At 51.9% G+C, this 21,133-nt stretch overlaps 9 protein-coding genes across 9 annotated transcripts; 4 read left to right on the top strand and 5 right to left on the bottom strand.

Annotated features, from left to right (window-relative positions):
* Positions 1-137: 137 nt before the first annotated feature.
* On the top strand, positions 138-2,432 carry N7510_010983 (cytochrome P450; the record flags this gene model as incomplete). Its single annotated transcript, XM_056982908.1, has 10 exons — positions 138-161; positions 390-626; positions 700-880; positions 933-1,110; positions 1,180-1,357; positions 1,417-1,533; positions 1,597-1,768; positions 1,836-1,880; positions 1,944-2,136; positions 2,255-2,432. The coding sequence occupies 10 exons, from the start codon at positions 138-140 to the stop codon at positions 2,430-2,432; spliced, it is 1,503 nt and encodes a 500-aa protein (XP_056828402.1).
* Positions 2,433-2,623: 191 nt separating this feature from the next.
* N7510_010982 (uncharacterized protein) lies at positions 2,624-3,268 on the top strand (the record flags this gene model as incomplete). Its single annotated transcript, XM_056982907.1, has 1 exon — positions 2,624-3,268. The coding sequence occupies one exon, from the start codon at positions 2,624-2,626 to the stop codon at positions 3,266-3,268; it is 645 nt and encodes a 214-aa protein (XP_056828401.1).
* Positions 3,269-3,589: 321 nt separating this feature from the next.
* N7510_010981 (uncharacterized protein) lies at positions 3,590-6,190 on the bottom strand (the record flags this gene model as incomplete). The annotated part of the gene is made up of 1 exon (XM_056982906.1): positions 3,590-6,190. One exon carries the CDS (start codon positions 6,188-6,190, stop codon positions 3,590-3,592), a length of 2,601 nt encoding a protein of 866 aa, XP_056828400.1.
* A 612-nt stretch (positions 6,191-6,802) lies between these two features.
* On the top strand, positions 6,803-7,204 carry N7510_010980 (uncharacterized protein; the record flags this gene model as incomplete). Its single annotated transcript, XM_056982905.1, has 1 exon — positions 6,803-7,204. The coding sequence occupies one exon, from the start codon at positions 6,803-6,805 to the stop codon at positions 7,202-7,204; it is 402 nt and encodes a 133-aa protein (XP_056828399.1).
* A 371-nt stretch (positions 7,205-7,575) lies between these two features.
* Positions 7,576-9,787, top strand: N7510_010979 (serine/threonine-protein kinase; the record flags this gene model as incomplete). Its single annotated transcript, XM_056982904.1, has 3 exons — positions 7,576-8,010; positions 8,314-8,558; positions 8,608-9,787. 3 exons carry the CDS (start codon positions 7,576-7,578, stop codon positions 9,785-9,787), a joined length of 1,860 nt encoding a protein of 619 aa, XP_056828398.1.
* Positions 9,788-10,897: 1,110 nt separating this feature from the next.
* On the bottom strand, positions 10,898-12,981 carry N7510_010978 (uncharacterized protein; the record flags this gene model as incomplete). Its single annotated transcript, XM_056982903.1, has 6 exons — positions 10,898-11,681; positions 11,739-11,794; positions 11,860-12,333; positions 12,394-12,666; positions 12,726-12,778; positions 12,840-12,981. 6 exons carry the CDS (start codon positions 12,979-12,981, stop codon positions 10,898-10,900), a joined length of 1,782 nt encoding a protein of 593 aa, XP_056828397.1.
* Positions 12,982-14,554: 1,573 nt separating this feature from the next.
* On the bottom strand, positions 14,555-16,465 carry N7510_010977 (uncharacterized protein; the record flags this gene model as incomplete). The annotated part of the gene is made up of 3 exons (XM_056982902.1): positions 14,555-15,892; positions 15,945-16,057; positions 16,186-16,465. The coding sequence occupies 3 exons, from the start codon at positions 16,463-16,465 to the stop codon at positions 14,555-14,557; spliced, it is 1,731 nt and encodes a 576-aa protein (XP_056828396.1).
* Positions 16,466-17,220: 755 nt separating this feature from the next.
* Positions 17,221-17,433, bottom strand: N7510_010976 (uncharacterized protein; the record flags this gene model as incomplete). The annotated part of the gene is made up of 1 exon (XM_056982901.1): positions 17,221-17,433. The coding sequence occupies one exon, from the start codon at positions 17,431-17,433 to the stop codon at positions 17,221-17,223; it is 213 nt and encodes a 70-aa protein (XP_056828395.1).
* A 1,900-nt stretch (positions 17,434-19,333) lies between these two features.
* sxa2 (putative pheromone processing carboxypeptidase (Sxa2)) lies at positions 19,334-21,103 on the bottom strand (the record flags this gene model as incomplete). Its single annotated transcript, XM_056982900.1, has 5 exons — positions 19,334-19,860; positions 19,895-20,227; positions 20,280-20,506; positions 20,564-20,846; positions 20,905-21,103. 5 exons carry the CDS (start codon positions 21,101-21,103, stop codon positions 19,334-19,336), a joined length of 1,569 nt encoding a protein of 522 aa, XP_056828394.1.
* Positions 21,104-21,133: the final 30 nt, after the last annotated feature.

Below are 21,133 nucleotides of genomic sequence, written 5' to 3'. Positions count from 1 at the left end.
CTTGCTCTTTCCTTATCTAGGGTTATCTCTACAGCCCTTCATATGGGCAAGGCTTTTCCCACTTACCTCCCTGCTTATTTCCCTCCTTTCTGTGACCTATCAAGTATTCTTACTTGCCATTGACGCTTGACTTCTATATGGGACCGGGAAGAGGCATGGTGGTTAGATCATATTGGTCTGATGGCGCTGGGCCAGGCACTTTCATGATGATCCTTGTGGTTGTTTTGGTCCTGGGCTTGGTGGCAGCTACTGCGTTGGTGATAACCTCGAAGCGCCTGTCTCATGTCAGCCATTCTTTCCGTTTCCTATCTGCCCAGTGCAAGACACCGGACAGTCTGATCAGACGACATCTCCACCATCCTGCTAACCCATTTCGTCCCAATATATAGGACTGTATCCCCTTTGCTGCGGGCAAGAGTGCCCTGGCAACCCTGTACCAACACTACCGCTTCGTCATTGACGGACCAGGCCTGATCAAAAGCGGCTATGCGCGATTTTCCAACTCGCTGTTCGAGATCCCGCGCACCTTTCGCTTCGGGCAAATCATCCTATGCAGTCCCAAGCTGATCGAAGAACTCCAGAATACGCGGAGTGCAGTTGCGTCGCCAGAGCCGTGGATTGACCAGGTAAGCAAACGGGCTCCTCTACTTGCATGCCTTGGACGAACGTTGTCACTGAAACTGTAACCCTACCATTCAGCTTCTCCAGATCTCCCATGTCATGCCGGGCTACTTTCCCAAGGGTGGCGGATGGCCTGCCATTGCCAAAACTACGCCGGGGCTCATTCGAGGCATGGTGTACAAGCAGCTGGATCGATACATGCCCTCTATGGACGAGGCAATCCTCTCTCAGTTTCGCACACTGGAGTTCAAGAATGGTGGTACGTCTGCCAATATCGAGATGAGATTCGGTCTCACTAACACCCAACCCAGAATGTGCCGTCAACTGCTTCGACTTTGCGTACTCGATTGTCGCACGAAGCGGTAGCTTCGCCCTGGTTGGTGAACGTCTCTCGCAGAATGAGGAGTATCTGAAGGCCGTCAAGGAGCATATCCTCGGGATGATCATGACCACTCGTGTACAGTTTCTGGTCCCAGATTGCCTGAAACGGTGAGATTGCATGCACCATGCTCTATGTCGGTTTAGCAGCTGACCTCGGAATTCTATATGATCGCGCAGATATATCGGCGGGTTCGTTAGTCGCCTGGCTACATTGGGGACGCGCTGGGATATGCATGCATCACGCAGGATATTGCTTAAGCACTTCAATGCGCGGGCTGCCGAATATCATGATGAGATGGCTACTGCATTTGAGCCAGATAACCAGAAAGCTAGTACCGAGAGCGTAGACAGGCCGGTACTATCCCGCATACACACCGTCCACACATATGAAGATCCTGAACAGGTCCTGTCTAGGTCGAGATCTTCCGCTGGCTGTACGAGAGCTCCCTTCTCCGCCAGCGATGGAGTTACTCAGAAGTCATCGGCGAGATGCTCCTGCTGCAGTTTGCCTTCATCTACACGACAGCCTATGTAAGGGCACTCCATTCATCCCCAGAACAGACCGTATCAAAGTGATAACCGATAGTCCTCCAGGCTCTCTACGGTGCACTGGCCGAGCTCGCCCGACGCCCAGAATACATCGCACCCCTGCGCGGCGAGGTCGAGGCCCTGTTCGGCGACGGCGCCACTGTCTCAGCGTGTAATCGAATGAAACTGCTGGATTCTTTCCTGAAAGAGTGTCAGCGGCTGCATCCACCTGCAGCCGGTATGTGATGTGACGCGGTTCCATACAGAGGGCGTACTGTGTACAGAAGACTAACAGCGTATTGCAGTGTCTGCGCATCGAGTCTGCGTCAAGCCACTGGAACTATCCAACGGTAGGAATATTATTTATGGGAAAAGAATGTATCCACTAACTAACCTACCACAACATGAAATAGGAATCACCCTCCAGCGAGGAACCCACGTTGGCGTTCCCAGCGCCGTCATCCAGCGCTTGAGCACCCACTACGCCAGCCCTGATTTTTTCGATGGCTTCCGCTTCGCAAAGCGCGCCGCAGCCGGCGCGCAGAATACGAGGCTCGTGGATTTAAGCCCGGACTACCTCGTCTTCGGGATGGGCGTGCATGCCTGGTGAGATTTTGTTTTGTTCCCCTCCCGCATCTCTGGATTTCAATCCCAACTGCTTTTCTCTCTCTCCTCCTTTCGTTATTGTTGTCATCAGCTGACCAGTTTTCGTTGTGGCATCTAGTCCCGGTAGGTGGATGGCTAGTGCTCTAATGAAAGTTGTTTTTGCGCATCTGCTTGTCAACTATGATGTCCTCATGCCGGATGATGCCAGCGGCTCGATAAAGGGGTCGCTTTCGTTTGAGGAGTTTTACGTGCCGAATCTCAGTTTGAGGGTTGTGTTGCGGGAGAGGAAGAAATGAGCAGAACAGAACAAACGCGCAGGACAGGTTATCAGATTGGGAATAGTTCGCGAAGCGCATAGTTCATGACTGTCGCGTTGATAAGCGATAAGAACCTCATCCCGCCCACTGCATCGCATTCTCTCTTCTATTCTCACTACTCCCTTCTCTTCCTATACAAGGTATCTATATACATCTACTAGGAAACAGAAATGTCCTCCAAAAAACCAAACCCAAAACGCTCCCGATCCCTCTCAACCCTGCTCATCCCCAACAAACGCAGTCTCCTCCCACCAACAGCAACAACACATCCCTACCACCCGAAGCGAATCCTCAACCCCAGTGCAATAGCAGCCTCAATACGAACCAAGGGTGCACATCCAAATTATACAAACAGCCAAGAAGACAGGGATCAAGGGCTCCTAGAAGAAGAATCAGACCCCAAACCCCCCCGCATCGAAGTCTCTTTCTCCGCCATCCCGCAGCCCTTCCTCGATCCGCCGGTGTGGGAATCGATACTAAGAACGCAGCGCGCGAAGGCAGCGATACAGTCTAGATCTGCGGATGAAGTGCGCGGGGGTGAGGCTGGTAAGGAAAGAGAAGGAGAAGATACGAGCGAGTCTGGGGCGACGGGGCCGGAAACTGGGGACGAGAGGAGGCGGAGACGGGAGAGGGAGGTTGAGTATGGGACTATGGCGATTCGGGGACGGTCGAGTTTAAGGGGTAGAGGACGGAGGAGGGGGAGAGCTGGGGGAGGAGAGGGGGAGTGTACTGGAGTGGGAGGCGTTGATGACCTCCATGTTTACGAGGTTATGATTGATGATATTGGCGAGAAAAATGTAAAGCGTGAATTGTAGAACCAGGCTTATAGTACATCTGAAAGCCAGGAACAATAAACAGAAAGCAGAAACACAACAAATCAAGGCAGCAAATATATCAACGCGGTGTAGGTGAGATTTCAATCGTCGTTCACGTCATAAGCATCGTCCCGTGCTCTCGTAAATCATGGTCGTGGATTTCGTTTTGCAAAAACAAAAAGGTGAAAAGCAAAAATGGCATAGATAGAAAGACGCCCAGATGCATCATCGTAGATATCGTCAAAGCGTGGCGAAACATATCCAATCAGAAGAAGACGCAGTCGAGGGGTATAGGTAAAACGTGGCAGGATAAGAGAAAAATCAGCTCGCGACCAAACCATGGGGGACGCTGGAAGCAACATAAACGGGTACGCCAATGCTTTGTTTAAGGGTATCCCTCCGGGCTGCTCGCTTGCGCTCCTCTCGTCGTTGACGAACGCGCCGCAGGCGACTGCGCACGTTACGCAGGGACATGGCTCGCAGCCGGAGTCCCCAGCGAGACAGGGCTCGGTAACGATGCTGATATAGCGGGGATCCAGTGCGGAGGATCTTGCGATCGGCCAAACTGCCCCGGCTGGCATTGTGATGGAGCTGGAGAGTCGACGACATGCCGTCCAAAAGCTGTCTCATTTCGGGGCTACGGCGTGCCAGAGAAGGTGGACCTTCAATGACGACCCGATATTGCGGCAGACCCAGTGAGTTGTTGATAATCCGGCCTTCGTCGGGGTTTGGAGCGTTCCGCTGACCGGACGAGTCCTCTTTCTTCGGGGAACCAGGAACATTTTCCCAGAAACCACGCGGCCGCCAAAACGGATGGAGCTTGCTGTCTATCTCCATGCCCGATTTACGGTTCTTGGCCGATTTCATGGAAAAAGACCGCGTCAGGGTGTTGAAGGAATCCGAACGAGGCCGATTGTTCCCCAAAGTTTGACGAACAGAGTTCCATCGCCGTCCCAGAAGACCGTCACTGTTCTGGCTGGCCTCCTGCCCCTGTGGGGGAAGTGGCGGGAGAGGCTTGCCGATTGGGGGCTGAGGTGGAGGTCGAGGGTTTCTCAGTGGAGATTCCACGTGCGCCGTCCCTTGGATGAGGCGATCTGGTGTCGTGTTTCTGCGAGTTGGTTGCAGTCCCAATCCAGGTAGACCGCGTGGCTGCGCCTGCCCTCGAGGGTCGACCAAAAGGAGGGAGTGATTGTTATGAGCAAATAGGCTGATAGCGGTGGCCTCCTGGATTTCTATCGGACCGGGCGACGACGAGGGGACCGAGCTTGGTGTGAAGGGCAAAGATGGAGGTTGGAGCAAGTCATCAGAACTGATGATCACCGCCTGCAAATTGGGTGGTTCCAGCAAACCAGGCGCCTTCACACCGAGAATATTGTTCCGGGGAGGTGACACGGGCTGCTGCAGCTGACGTTGCTTTTCCATCTCCAGATCCATGGCCAATGTATGACTTCGCAAGCTCGCTGACGTCAGGGATGTAGCGCGGGAATTATTTTGACTTGTTGGCGCAGAAAGGGATGAGCTGCGAGGAGGAATGATAGGTCGGCTGAAATGTCGACCCCGAGCATCCGTCGTCTCCTGGGACCGGCTAGAAACCGAATCGGACATGGTTCGTTTCTTCTTTTTCCATGCTGCATCCACGGAGCCAGCAGGCGCTGTTGGACGTTGACTGGACCGTTGAGAGCCGGGCTTGGAAGACACATAACTGTTAGGGCCTGACTGCAAGGACGAGCGCCTTTCAGGCACAACGACCACCGGAATGATCTCGATATTAGGGTGCAGCGCACTCGTCGTAGTCTTGGTGGAAAAGGAGATGTCGGAAGACACACTGCGGCGATCCTGGTCCGAGATTCGGGCGGCCTTGTGGATGAGGCGATGTGGCGATTCAGAGCTCGACACCACGGATGTACGCTCAGATCTCGTTATGGGGGAGCTGGCGGAGCGCAGTGAGTTCCTCTTCTCCGTATGTCGCAGCGTCTGCTTGGCGCGTTTGGGGGAATCAATGATCATCGCCTCCACCGTCGATGTGCTGGAAACTCCCGAGAACCGACGAGTATCGGCATTGTCACTCTGTGACGGCGGGATATCGGAGGAAGGCCAACCAATATCTTCGCGGAATCGTTCCACGGACGCGCTCGGTGCGACTTCACGCGAGTGGACCCGATCGCGTAGAGTCTTTTCTTTAATCAAAGAGGCGTTGAGATGCTCTACATCCAACGCATCATTGCGGTCGAAGTCCGACTTGCGGCCCGATCGATGGCGGACTTCGCCAGGCTGGTTCAATCTTGCTCGCGGGGTTGGAGAGTCTTCGTTCTGGCTGGTTCCCCAATCTCCATCAAAGGACTCGAAACCAGTTTCATATTCCGTCTCGCTGACATGCTGTGAGCCAGAGGATGCTGTTTCTTTGGCGCTCACCCCATTCACGTGGATTCCATTTAGGCCATTTGATTTCAAGTGTACACCGTGTCTGGGTTTCCGTGACATGGGCCGAGATGAACGGACAGGAGTCTCCATGTCCGTATCCGATGACAAGCTCTCACGGGCTGTTTGGAATGACTCCGCGCGAGAGGAGGAGGAAAGATCGATGCATTGACTAAGGGCCGGTCGCTTGCTCGAATTCGTCCGAGGCGGCGTCACATCGGGGGTTGGAGGTTTGGAAGGATGGCGAGGAGTCAACATGCCTCCCGTCTGAGTATCGAGCAAAGAGGAACCCAGCTTTCGAGGTGTGGGTTCATCATCCGCAGCAATGTCTCCTTGGCCAATGCCGGGAGGAGTCAAAGGAGGCGCCGGCGCCCCCGTGAGTTGATCCGGAGAGGCCGGTTGGATGATTTCAATATTGGGAACGACGATACCCCGCCGCGGCAGAACTTTGTGAGACCGAAGGCGCGGTCGTTCCAGGACTTGCGAATCCATCACCGTACTCATGATTTCTCACACCTGGCTGCGCAATGACACTAGCCAATGTTATTTACGGTCGCTCTTCGTAGACGATGTCGTTGAAAGATCGGCGCTCACTGCTTCGTGCGAGGGTCGATCCCGAGGTCGCATCGCGAGGTGAGGGCAGTAGTGATCGTCCAGCAAGACGCGCGACCATCGGCGATGGAGAGAAAAACAAAGGTGTCTCTTTCGGGATAGGAGAGGTAAATTGCCAGGGGACTTTGTCTCGGTCGCATGCAAGGGAGTTGATCGTATGTAGGTTATGTACAGTACAGCAGCCGATCAGGGCGCAGCGACACAGCGATTCGATATGTACAGATGCCAGTCCTGCATTCCCCTGTGGATGTCCGGTGTGCGATGGCGTGTGAGTTGGATGGATGCCGTGCCACTTAGGGGGAGGGGCCTGCGGGGGCCGGTCGGTGGTGTGGCTGGGCTGGGAGGCCTTCAAAGCTGTGGGCGCATTCCCCGGAGTGTGTCCAGATAGTGATGGCAGGAAGAGAGGACAGCGACACCCATCAGCGAAGAGGGCATCGAAGGACGGGGGGGGGGGGAGGGGAGATAGAACGAGACGGAAGATGAAAAGGAGACGAGTGAAGAATAATGGGGTCCAAGGTCACAATCGTGTATGTGGCCCCTGCTCATCACCAGCCTCTTCCCTTTCTGTCGCTCTTTCATCTCTTCTTTCAACATCCTCCCATCCACATCAACAAACCCGCTACATATCCCCGTGGAGACCACCGGTCCATGTGGGGAAGTCCAGATCCAAATCTCGCGTGCCTGGACGGGCGACTTATGGTTTCAGCTCCTTACGGACTTGTTTCTCTGGCTGGCATTCTTGGCTCCAACGGCTACTACGACCAGGTTCGAAACCGGGCATTGTTACAAACATGTGGCGATATGACGATATCGACCTCCACAGGAACCAAGGATATCCCGGGCAAGATCACGATCAATCGAGGAGGAATGGAATATCAATCGGGACAGACTTTGCGCAAGACGTAGAATCTCGTGCCCTCGGACCCCACGCGCGGTCAATCAGAATCATCGTAGACCGAATCGGACGTGGACGGGTTAATAATATGCATAATCAACAACCCAGGATTCCTCGCCCGTTAATCTAATCGGCCATGGAGAGGCGCGTCAGTGGCGGGGACTGGCGTCATGCCTAACAGGATTCGGCGCAGCGGCCATCCCGCAACAACGATGACATCGCCCTCCCTGACCTCATCCCGGCCCTGACCTCATCCATTCTTTCCTGCTCTTTGCTCCTCTCCCAGTCCAGTTGTGCCTTCTTTAGACTTCTCCCCCCTCCCCCCCCTTCCCCTTTCCCTCTCCTTCCTTTTACCTCCAGCCCCCTGAGTGATTGTTTGACCATGAGCACCATACAAAATATCAAGAATTTCATCCGCCACGGCAAACAGGCCCGCCTCGTAACGCCCCATGCCGAACCCACCACCGACATTTCCCCAGTCCACGCTGAGCAGCAGCCACAACCCCAAGGCCTGTACACCCCCGATTTCGCCAATCTGGATACCACCGACACCCGACAGGATGGCCCAACGGCGGCCCAGAAAGCCGCAGAGGCCCAGACCAAGCGGGAGCGCGCCGCCGAGATTGAACGGCTCGTCGCCGAGGAGCGCGTGAGCCGGTCCAAAATGCCCAAATATCCCGGTCTGGAGCGCTGGATCTTGTTGGAGAAGATGGGCGATGGCGCCTTCAGCAATGTCTACCGCGCCAAGGATTCCACTATGGAGTACGATGAGGTCGCGATCAAGGTCGTGCGGAAATTCGAAATGAACAGCAATCAGGTACGGATGCGGTTCCATTTCCCCTCTCTTTCCTACTGTGGCTTTTGTTCTGGCGGCTACGCGACTCCATCCGGGGAGTAGTCATGAAATCATCGCCAATCTGTTTTTTTCTATGTAGTCCAACCATCTCCATCCCAGTGTGAAGAAGGTCCCTCGGGCTGCAGAGGTGCGCAAATCTCTTTCAAGAACGCACTCCACTTGCTCTGTGGCATCTGTGATCATCGGAATGCCATTTTTTTGGTTCCTCGCTTGTTCAAGATGATTTGGATTGTGAACATGGCTGACTCGTGACCCTTTTTCCAGAGAGCGAACATCCTCAAGGAAGTTCAGATCATGCGCAATCTCGACCATCCGAACATCGTGAAGCTAATCAATTTCTCCGAATCCCGACAATACTATTACATCATTCTTGAACTCTGCCCGGGAGGCGAATTATTCCACCAGATCGTGCGATTAACTTACTTCAGCGAGGATCTTAGTCGGCATGTGATCGTACAGGTGGCTAAAGCGATTGAGTATCTACACGAGACGTCAGGCGTCGTTCATCGGTTCGTGTATTTCCCCCTCCGAGAAACTCCCCAGCTAACCACCTCACAGAGATATTAAGCCAGAGAATCTACTCTTTTACCCAACCCCGTTTATTCCCAGCCAAAACCCTAAGCCTTTACAGCCGGGTGATGAGGAAAAGGAGGACGAAGGGGAATTTACCGCCGGGATTGGCGCGGGAGGCATCGGCAAGATCAAGATTGCAGACTTTGGCCTCTCCAAGGTGATTTGGGACAGCCAAACGATGACTCCATGCGGTACCGTCGGTTATACCGCGCCGGAGATTGTGAAGGATGAGCGGTATTCGAAGAGTGTGGATATGTGGGCCATGGGCTGTGTCCTGTACACGCTTCTTTGTGGTTTCCCACCATTCTACGACGAGAGCATCCAGGTTCTCACGGAGAAGGTGGCCCGGGGCCAATATACCTTCCTGTCGCCCTGGTGGGATGACATTTCTAAATCCGCACAGGACTTGATCTCACACCTGCTCACGGTAGACCCCGAGAAGCGTTATTCGATCAAGGAGTTTCTTGCACACCCCTGGATCCGGGAGACGGACGAGGAGACAACCGCTGCGGCAGATGCACCCCCGCTTGCAACCCCGTATGGCCCCGTCCGCCAAACTGGCCCGCAACAACTCGACCCGGTCGGTGCAGACCAAGCTCCGTACCTCCCTGCCAGTGCCCGTTTCCTCGATCAACCCTCCACAGCATCAGAACGTCGGATGGATTTCCGCTCCCCCGGCGCATTCAACCTCCGCGAAGTCTTCGATGTCGGATACGCAGTCCACCGACAAGAGGAAGAAGCAAAGCGGCGCAAGAATGCTACCAAAGGATTCCGGAGTGGGACAGCAGGATTTCAGTCAGCGCTTGATTCGCTCAATGAAGACTACGGCGATGAGCCAGTCGCATACCAGCCGCGGACAGACGAAAACAAAGAGCCACCCACCAAGATCGTTAAAGCAACTGCACCCCAACAAGGTGGCGATATGGCAGGAATGGAGGCCAAGCTACGCTCTACAAACCTAGGAGCACAGGGTACCCCTGCCCAGGCACGACAGGCACACCGTCAGCCCAAACAGCAGGGATACGGACAACACGACGCCACTGTCGCCGCAGCGGCAAGGAATACCATCGGCCGCAAGCCCGTAGGGCCCTTTGAACTTAGTCTCGACAACGCCAGTTTGTTGGAGAAGCGCGGACGTCGCCATGAAGGACAACCAGTAGCTTGAACATGAAACGAAGCCTGATCCTAATATCCACGCACGACGACATTCTACTACTACCCTCGAGCACCACATACATGCTTATTGCACGAGCGATATGTTACATTGGCTTGCCTTGCCTCTTATCATTCTAGGTTTCATCTCTACAACCACACATTGTCTATTATCCCTTTTTGTTTTCCTTTTTTCCTTTTTTTCTTCCTTCTTGGCACAGTGCGTTTTTCGGGTCTCCGGCGAAGAATTATGCATGGTTGCGAAATGGATTGGGAAAAGGTTTTCCATTTTCTGCCACACCATTCCATTCAATTTTCCATTTCTTTTTCTATCTCATACTTTGCTCGATTATTATCTGGAATGGGCGTTTTGAATGAATTCATAGGGCTCGGTTTCCTTCTGTTTGCTTAGCACCGCATCTTATTTAAAATTCTCCTTTGCTTACATCCGTCTTATCTGTATTTTATCTTTTCTGTCTCGATTGATGGTCTCCTAGTCGATCTTTCATGCGTAGAGCTCGGTAGAGGTTCAGTATAATTGTGTGTTCTGAGTTCGTTCGAATTCAGGTCTTTAGGTTTCGGGAATGCTCTGATTGAACTGGTTTTCAGTTCTGTTTCAAGTCTTTTACATAGGCTAAATCTTAGTCTCCTTAAAAGATGGTAAGGGGGTCCGGCTCAGTATGGAAGTTCTTGATAGTTATATTGACTTCGTTTCTTTGTACAAGTGCGTTAAAGTTGTTAAAGAGCCTTCCGGGTTGGGCACTCTACCGGGCGGGAGGGCTACCAGAGATATCTTTGACCTTTAAATACCCCCCGGCTTTTTTCTAATTCTCTCTGGTAAGAGGAAGATGTAATTTTAAATATGTGTCTTTACTCAAAGTCCTGAAAACCGACGACTGCTCTACTACCAGTACGGCGAGAGCGAGGAGGATAATAGAAATAGAAGAATGTAAAATTAACTAGCATGGTCAAGATTGATAATCAATTTAACCATGGAAGTGAGATAAAGTCCCATACCTAGAGATATAATATCCCATCTTTTCCTTAAAACGGAATAAAGTGTTATTATATTCACCACATTGCAGAGACCTTGCCCGATGGTCCAAATTGATTTGTTCTAAAATCAAGTACTGTGAACGGGAAGGCTGTTCGTCTCCTCATGATGGATCGACTTCTCAACAGCCTCATCTGATTCCATCTTTGGTTCCGATGGAAGCGCGTCTTCCTCCCCAAGAAGTGCAAGCAGGCCGATATCTCGTTCAATGCGACGTTTGCGCTCACTATCAGCAGCTGCTAGACCGGTCGTGCCAAACAGCTCGTCCATCTCTTCGAGAGTCCGGCCTTTGGTCTCAGGCACGAAGAACCAAACATAGAAAGCTCCGAGCAAAGTGATGCAGCCGAAGAATATGAAAGCGCCGAATTGGGTGGTGGAAATAAAAGGGGACGTGGCCATACCAACAGCAAAGTTGTTGAGCTGTTTCGTAGCAAAGAAGTCAGCACTATAACACGGATTTCGAATGAGACCACTCACCCAATTACTGCTACCACCGAGAGCAACACCCTTGGCACGCATCGACAGCGGGAAGACTTCTGAGACGACAATCCAAGCCACCGGGCCCCACGAGTATCCAAAGTTGATACAATATATCCAAACAAAGACCACACCTGCCCAGGCGGCGGACTTGTGGCTTGCAAAGTCATTCTTGTAAGTACCAATGATTGCGGCGACAATAAAATGACACGAGGCCATGCCGATGGCACCAGCAATCAGAATGCTCTTCCGACCAAATTTGTCCACCCAAAGGACGGCAGGAATGGTGAAGACAAATTCCATGATACCCACGACGCCGGTTGCCAGAAGATCAATGGTGTTACCAGTCAGACCAATGCCTTTGAAGATGAAAGGGCTGTACGTTGGATATCGTCAGCTATCCTGCAAATGATCGAAGTCAATTTCAACTCACGCGTAATAATTAATGGCGTTGATTCCGTTCCACTGCTGGAAAACCATGATCAAGCACTAAGAACAACCAGCAAGTCAGCATATTCCGAAGATCGAGTATAGATTCATGAATAACCACTCACAGCAACCATAGAGCGCTTAAATAGGGAAGGGTTGGTGACAAGTGACTTATAATCGTTGACCAGGATCATGAATCGACTCTTAGCAGAACCGTCCTGGTAGTGGGGATACTTCGCTGCCGCTGTTTCCTTCTCAAATATGTGCATAGCCTGGACCTCCAAGTACTCAATACGCACCAGCATATCATCTGTCGGTTTGCCGCGCAGCCAGGCCAAGACTTTCAAGCATTCCTCTTCGCGACCCGTATTCATCAAGTGACGAGGAGACTGAGGCATAAACACGGCCATGCCAATGCCCAAAACAATAGCGGGAATGAGTTGGATGCAGACAGGAATCAACCACGCGGCTCGCGACTGAGTGTCACCAGTACCGCCGATGAAATTACATCCGTACCCAATCCAGAAACTGATCATGATGCCGAAGGTAATTGCTAGCTGCTGGACTGCGACCAAGGAGCCACGGATTTCGGGAGGGGCCTAATGAATTTTCAGAAAATTAGGTTGGATTCGTCTCCAAACTAGGGCTTGAGGAAATACCAGTTCAGCGTTATACAAGGGCACAATCATGCTCAAGCTACCCACGCCCAGGCCAGTGACAAACCGACCCCCGAGAATGAAGCTGACTGCATGGGTATTTGCCTGGACAATGACACCGACGCAGAAAACGGCGACTGCGAGGATCGTCGTTGAACGACGACCAATCGCATCAGCCAGCCACCCATTCAGCAAGGTGCCAACCCATGCACCGAGTTCCAGGATTGCGGTCGTGATAGCTTGCTTCGTACCGGTTTCGGCGGCATAACCTTTGATCTATGTCGGATTAGCAACTACATGTACTGTAAGGGAAGTTCAGAGTATATCTTCCTGACCTCTGTTTGGAAGGAGTGCATCGTCAGAATTGAGGAGAACATTCCCTGATTGTCTATCCCACAATGAGCTTTATGATCCATTTTGAAAGAGACAAATCAAACGGCAGGACGTACATCCGTAAACCAGACCACCCAGAGAGGCGAATAAGGCGATTGCAAAGGCCTTTCCATTGCTAACAAGACCTTTGAAACCAGGCTCGCCAGCGTACTGCCGACGCTTCGCGGATAGTTCAGTCCCCGCAACGTTAGGAGCCATGGTGAGCGGCTGTACCCAAGATTGGTATTACAAAGCTGAGAGTCCAGGGATTAGTACAACTACGATGGAAAATACTGGGGAACCGGGTTTTATGTGGGAAATATTCTAGGCTCTACTCCTCAAAACCACCGGGGTGATCCGGTTCTCCACGGTTGCTTTGAATAAATAGTATTAGCCGGTCCATTCAAATGGCACCATTTGTTGCATTCTGCCGACAACAAATACGCGGTAGCAAAATGAATATTTGGCTAAAATGATCTGCTTTCTAAATAACCGGTAGCGTTTGGTCCTCGACGCCTTCGCTTGGGAGGGCGTGTGACACGGGCCCTCGTGGCTTACGGGGGAAGCTTTTTGGGTTAGGTAGGGTGTTAGCGGGGGAAGCTTACATGCCGACACCCGGCGGCTGCCCATGGGGTCTCTGCTACTTACTAAGCTCTCTGTCAAGTAGTTAACTATCTTTGCGGTGATCCGTTGACAGAACAGATCGGAGGATTGAACACGCAGAATAATTAGCGTGATACTTCGGGTGGTCGAAAACGTTGGTGCCACTGTAGAAGAACAGTGATGGGTGTCATACACAATTGGCTAATTGAAATTCACTTTTTTCCTCATTTGAATTAGTTACATTTCAAAGGACTGGTGACTATTGAGTCATCACAAGCGGTGAAACTTTACAACCAATAATAGCAGATATCTCATATCTCATAGTTCTGCCATCCTACTCTTAATATGTTTTAGCTCCTGGCAACAGACCCGATCACCTGGGAGTCGCTATTGATAGAAGAACGTTCAGGATAGCAGCTCTATCACTTCTCAATGAGATATTCGAACTAGGGCAATCCATAACACCACTTTAATTTAGATAATCTTTCAAGAGAGCAGTGCATAGTTGCTAGCATGCCGCGTACAATCCATAGTTCAGTAACGGGGAAAAGACAGTGTGCAAGACATTCCTAAGAGGAGGCGCAATATCGATGGTCAATGGTAATGAAAGAGGCGCAGTAAATGAAAAAGACTGATTCGTATAGTCAAATAAGGTCAGTATAATGGCTCCCGGGTAAATGTATCCAACTGCCGCATCCTGATGCTGACTCATCTAGCATTCTCCCAATCAGGTAACTGTGCCCCGATGTTTCACTTGTATGTAGGGAGCGAAAAGCGGCACGTGGCGAGAACTACAAAGGAATGGGAGGACCAAGACGTGTCAGACATTCATTCCGTGCATACAGTATGATCTCTTGGATAAGCCAGAAAGAGAAAAAAAAATATAAAACAGGATATAAAGCAGTGGACCCTCAAGGCAGATTCTATATACACTCCCCTTCGCTCCTTTCTCGCTCATGCTGTACAGAAGGCGCCGGGCCATTTCTGTCGATCCGGGAGGGGGAGGATTGTGATCCTCGAGCGCAACAAGGCTGGCCAATGGCAGAGCTGCCACTGCTGCTCCTCTCGAGATCTGGTGGCGCAGCGCCGCAACATCTGTTTTGGATCTCGTGTCAGAAGTACATATGCTTTATGACAGTGGACAGAAGTAAAGTGGTCGGTCTAGAAAAACCACTGCCCCTGCCACCCTTTATAGAGTTTGCTTGCCGCGGGTCTCGATGGGGAGGAGACACATGGCCACAAAAGCCGCAAGCATCAGCGCGCCCGAGGCGTAGATGGGAGAGTTGGGGTTGCCCGACCCAGCGTAGATGGCGACGATTGGAGCGCAGAGACCTGCAATGCGGTTCAAGCAGCTGGCAATACCGGTGCCGGTACCGCGGTTTGGGGCCGGGAAGACTTCAGGGGTGTAGGCGTAGAGGACACCGTACATTATGTTCTGGAAGAACATCTCAATACAGCTGCAGGCGAGCTGGACATTGGAATTCGAGGACGCGGTAAAGCAGAACAGCAGCACGCCAGTGATCAGAGTCGAAATGGCCATCGTACCCTTGCGGCCAACGTACTTGATATCGACTGTGTAGCAGGCCAGAATCGAGCCCGGTACGCCCACGATCGAGGTGATAGCGTAGTTCCGGTACTCGGTGTAGGTCGTGGTGTCTCCGGAGCCGTTGTTCTTCAGGTACTGAGGCAGGAAGGCGTTGAAAAGCGGGTAGCCCATACCAATGGTGGCCCAGCAGAACCAGAGCAGAATAGTGGTGCAACCCAGTCGTTTGGTGGCAAAGAGAGGGCGGATGCGCTCTAGAGAGAACTTGGAGAAGAAGCGCTGGACGATCTGGGAGTTGGTGAGCTTGTGCTGTTCCTTTTCCTTCTCGTCGGGGTAGCCGCCGATCTCGTTGAGGATCTCGCTGGTCAGCCATGTCTTGGACTTGTTCTTGTACGCAATGCCGTGAACAGATGCAACGGCTTCCTCCTGGCGGCCGCGGGACAGCAGGAATTTGGGCGACTCGTACAGGTGGAAGAAAAAGAAGCGCGCAGTGAACATGAGGAAAGTGATGGCACCCAGAGTGAGCACCAGATAGCGCCAGCCCATGTTATCCTCCTTGAGGCAGGGGCCGCTGCCAGTGCAGGTGTAAGTTGGGATGTAAGCCCAAGCGAGCAGACTGGAAATCAGCTGGCCAACGGGCCACCAAACACTCAGCATAGTCAACATGTTTCCGGAGGCACAGGGTAGGAACTCCAGGAAGAGAGCGCCGTCAACAGGCAGGTTGCCACCCACACCGAGACCGACACAGGAGAATAGAGCACAAGTTCCAATCCAGTTGGGACCACCGCCCGAGGCCAGACCGAAAGTGCCAGCAAGGAACAAGGTGATATTGAAGGCGTAGCGCCGGCCAATAATATCGGAGGCAACACCCCAGAACGAAGCACCGATACACAGGCCCAAGAACAAGGCGCAGGTCGTAAAGCGCACTGTTGAGTCATCCACGTCGAACTCCAGCGACAGTTGGGTCAAGGTAAGGGCAACACCCTGTTGTATATGTCAGATCAACCATTTTTATGTTTTCTCCATGTTGACTCACCTGAAGCCAGAGGTTGTCCGCCATCCAACCGCAGCCACAAAGGGCAAACAGTTCCCACTGGTACCGGCCCATGCCAATATCCTGGATGGCCCTGTTGATCACTTTTGCTTTGCCTACAAAATCACCAAATTAGATCGTAGTCCACAGAAAAAAACTCACAGGGACAAAATCAAGGGACAAAGCGCTTTCGGCTCATGGGAATTCCGAAAGACGGGGGAGAACCGGAACAAGAGGCACGTACGATCATACGCAGAGTCATGGCCGGCAGTAGTGATATCTGCCTCGACCTCCGCGCGGAGAGCTTCGATGGTCAAATGGCTAGTTTCGGGCTGAGACCCAGAGGCCGCGCCGTTCTCCGAGGAGGAAGCACGGTCAAGGCTCTTGTCGTCAACGCTGCCTTTCTTTTCGTCGACGTCGCTGCCGCCAGAGCAGTGATGTGCTGGTGCGTCAGCTAGCGGGATCACAATGCCCGGATAGTTCTGGCGGTCCTTCTTGAACGGGTTAAATTTTGAGATACCCATAGTGGCGACTTGGGGGGGTCAGGGAGACAAAGGCGCTTAGGGTGAAATGGTGAACGGATTTTGGATCGAATCGCCTGCGGGAATTGCTGCTATCTGCTGTTCGTCGAGGGAAAAGTAGGCTGGACCGGTTAGGGCAAGACTACAAGTTGGGGCTGTCGAATCCGAAGATGGTCAAAAGATGCAATCGGGACCTAGTTCGTGACACCGGCGGAAAAATGCTGCAATCGTGAATCGTCGTACAGGGCAAACTGCTGTGGAGTGCAGTTGCGGGCGCGGATCGATGTCGGATATGATTGCAAAAGACGCTACTTGAGAGCGGGACCGTTTTTGCGCAAGTACCTGACGAGCGTGTCTTTTTTCTGTCTGTTTCTCACAAAGGGGATGCAAGGAGATGAAGTTGGAAGAGACCTATGCCTCGTCCGAGATGGTGTGTGGTGTGCGGAGTGGGGGAAGTAGAGGAAGCATGGGGAAAAGGGTGAGGAAAGTGGTATGGAGAAAAAGGTGGGCTGTACCGAGCTATATACAATTATTTGCACCGTGTATTCCGAGGATGGGTATTTCCTGTTCAACCTTTCTTTTTCATTACACAATAATAACGGTGGCACGTCTCTTAAAGTGCGGCAAGGCCGGTATTGGCCAAGACGTGCCATAGCGGGCCCACGCAACGGACATCATGACATACCCCCCGGTGGGATTAGTCGCGGCCTGTATGTAATCCGGATACATACACTCCTCGCTGTTCCAGGCCATGACTTTCACGGTCTCCAGCCTGTCGGGTTCAACCATTCGCCAAAATGAGCAGTCGTGGTGCAGTACCGGGCGTTGGGTCGCATCCGAGTAAGGTTGAGGCGCAGGAGCCGCGGACGCCACCCGACTTTAAGGGTGGGTGATGACGCCGTGTCGCTCGCTTCAGCTCGGAACAACTGGCTGTCGGCCGCCCGACAACGGCCGGATGGGAACAGGGACATTCGGAAGGGGCCGAGTGGCTTGAGGCACGAAGCCTAAACGGGTTCTACACCAGCCTGTATTATTGGATGATCCACAGCGAAAAATTTTTGCGGCAAGTCCATTTCCCAACCGAAGGCCAAGAATTCCGCCGCGGGAGCCTCAACCCGATGCTGTGTTGAGGAAAATAATAATTTGTGAAGAGGGAAAAACAGTAGGGCTCATGCACTATGACACAATTAACCTTGTGATCAAACTGCTCCATGTGGCTCTGAATGAAGCGACATTCTTTCTGCCGGCGCGGCGAGTCCCTTCCGGTTGCGGGATGACTTTGTACCCGTGGGTACATTGGAGACACCTCGTTCATTCACCGGGCGAATCAGAATCAGAATAGTAATAGGGACTCCCACGGAAAGAAGAAAATTACTGGTAATATTTCTTACGAGTGGGATGTCATCAAACCACTGACACCGACGGCCACAACCGCCACATCTCGAGACTTCCTTTGATCCGCCCCTGTACACTATTTTTTTTTACGTCGTACTAGGAATTCCGAGCTAATCCCGACCCTCGCATCCTGTTTAGTATTTTGCGTTGGCACGCCACATCTAAGCCCCATACATATCCAGAAGTCCTCTCGGCTGATCCTTAGGCAGGATACCTCGGAGTCTAGCATACGATGACGATAGTGTTTCACGGCGGGGTACAAATCTAATCATCGGCGAAATATGTACATACAGTACCTGGAACTGGAGGGTAAACCACCCCACTGAGGAATATTTCATCCACCTATACAGAGTAAATCCACTCAGTTCACATCTAGTACATAATCCGCGGCCAACACAAAGCACAGTCCACCGATAGCCTTCATTGGCGTCACAGAAAACCTGCTCAGGTCTAAGGCCGTTTCCGACTAGCCGAATTGAGCGGAGTTTTTTACCATGACTGTGTGAGTGTTAGATTGTGGCCAATATTTGCCTCTCTGTGTCTTGCCTTTGAACCCTATGTATTACGGTGTTTGGACCTAAGGAGAGCGAGAATAAGGACCTCATCGATGCTACATTACAGTCTCCTCGACAGTAATTTTTGCACACTAAACTATCTATAGTCACTAGTAATGAAATGTATTCAATGGTATGTCCTCAGGGTGTGAGTAAGGAGTCAATAATCTCCACTTCGGGAAAACTACGGCATTCTACGGCGTAAAGTGGGTCGGAAAAAGCCTTCTTTTACAATGTGAGGTGACATTGACTTGGAGATCGGGAAACGTTTGTACCTAGGAGGATGTTGTTCTGTAGCTTGTATGGCACAGTGAGTGTGAGGCAGTAGTTATTACAGGACCAACCTGAGGAACTACTTCATCCAGCCCAACATTATGGGGAGTCAGAATGAATCGTACCCTGAAGAAGATGTCTAAAATCCATATTATTAGCCCCTCGATGATTATCACTTTCAGCAGTCAATACTGTAGTCCTTAGAATAATCACATCACCCCATGACTGTCCATTGTGATTATGGCTCCCCGCTGAGTCGATTTCAATGTACAGATCAAGGGATAATGAGAAACGCCCTCAGGTCGGGATTATAAACGCGAATTCAGTTGTATACTGCCTATAGCTACCATGTCTCGAGGGAAAATTAAACCTCATGGAGAAAAAGGATGTCAGAGGCTCACGAGGGAACGTGGCGTTGAAACGGCATAGGAATGCCACATTTGCCCTGGGATTCCATGTTTCATACATGTACATGGAGGTAGCAGCCGAGTTGCGATCCGGGGGGGGATATTTATGCAGGGGGCTGGCAACCCGAGTGCAATTGCCAAAACGACTAGATTATCTGCATATTTGAACTATGTGCTCGAGCCAGCGATTTTCTTGTGACACATATGTACTAAATCATCGCTGCCTCACCGCTACCAAGCCTTTAGATATCATCGCGGCGTCTCAGCAGCCATTCAATGTGGCGATAAGCAACACGCGGCTGGAATTCGGGCTCCATGTGGCCGCTCATGTAAGTCTCAACCCACATGAGGCCACGCTCGTAGTGTTGAATACCCATGATACCCTGGGCACCGTCCAAGCTGGAGGCACCATTCTCAGCGAAGACGCTGGCATACATGAGGTCGGGGATATCGACATTAATCAGCTTGTGAGGCTTTTCTTGGAAGCCGAGATGGCCGTTCCAGGTCATATTCTGGATACTAAGGAGCGTTCCGTTAGTGATTATGACCATGTCGTAATCACCGTTACCGATTAGAACGCGGTTGGTTGCCTCGATGACCTGGGGCAGGACATGCTCGATGGGGTTAGCGGAGGTGTCGCCCTCCTGCTCTGGGCCTGAGTCTCCGCCCACGAAGACGGGCTCATTCGAGCACTCGAGCCAGGTGACATTGGGAGCGTGTAGGGCGCGCTTAACATCGGGTCGGTCAAAGTATACGGTCGACCCGACGGCTGTGTAGTCGAGCGAGGTCGGGAAAGCCAGTACATCCCACAGCAGGGGGCACATCAGGTTGATCTCGTAGAGATCGAAGCACGGGGTTGATGTTGAAGATCTCATTGTAGACCAGGTCGAACACGTCACACTTAGCCTGAGTGGTGTAGTTGAAGAACTTGGGAGGCTGGTGTTCTTTCGGAGGGAAGGTGAGGTACTTTTCAATGTACTCCTCGTAGCCACAAGCTTTGTGAAGGTGCTCGAGCTCTGCCATGAACGTCTCATTGAAGTTGAACAGGTTCGCGTTCTGCTGAACGAGAGGCACTACAGGCACTTCCTCCTGCACGTAATCGAATTGGCCGATGCATGGGTCGTAAGCCAAGGCACCTGTTCTGGGTCAGTTCTGCTATTTTCTTGTTGTTCATCTTATATCACTCACCATCAAGATCAAAATACTCCTTGTCTTTCTGGTCCAGAAACGCAGCAGAGATGTAGGGCACGTAACGTCCTGCATAGCTTTCGCCGGTGACATAGATCTTGAAGTTCTTGATTCCGAAAGTCTGCTGGAAGTTCTTAAAGAACTTCACAAACTCCGCTGCGGTTTCCTCCTGCGTGGTCGCAGTCGGTGTGCCGATGGAATAACCCGTTCCAACAGGCTGGTCAACCCTGCATGAAAGCAACCTTCAGCGCAATCCAATCAATCATCAGCAAAATTGTACTTACCACAGCACATTGGTCAGGTTCACCCAAGAGTACGGGTTCTCAACCGGAGCAAAGGTACCAGGCTGCCAGATAAAACGACCAGTCTCCTGCAGGAAGCCCTCCATGGAGCTACATCCAGGGCCGCCATTGAGCCAGATGGTGACCTCATCGACAGAATCGCCAATGGTCGGCTGGAAGATGAAGAAGAGCGCCCGCGAGTCATTTTTCATGTCAATGGGCATCAGACCAGAGTACATCTCGCCAATGTCAAAGTTGACCTCGGGCAAGTGGTCCACCAGAAACGCTGTTATCTATCGGTCAGTGCTTTCATCTACAGATAAATATGAGTGGTTTTGACTAACGCTTCGTCTTGGAGCTCAAGAAACGAAAGTCTGAGTGGTCCGAGTGGCCTGGGTTCGTGCGGGCATCAAGGTGCTTCTTGGCCCTCTCCTGAGGCGCTCGAGCTTTCTCCGCAAATCGTCCATGCTGGGCAGCGGCGACAGCCTCCGAGCCCAGCGATAGAGCGAGAAGGGCGGATGTCAACGCCGATTTGAACAACATCCTGGGTCAATGGGGAGGGAGTTGAGAGGA

Source organism: Penicillium lagena (genome assembly GCF_028827675.1).
Source record: "Penicillium lagena strain IBT 129212 chromosome Unknown utg000008l_segment0_segment0, whole genome shotgun sequence".
Lineage (NCBI taxonomy): Eukaryota > Fungi > Ascomycota > Eurotiomycetes > Eurotiales > Aspergillaceae > Penicillium > Penicillium lagena.
Note: the sequence above shows the minus strand (reverse complement) of the source record. Positions and strands in the feature narration are given on the sequence as shown.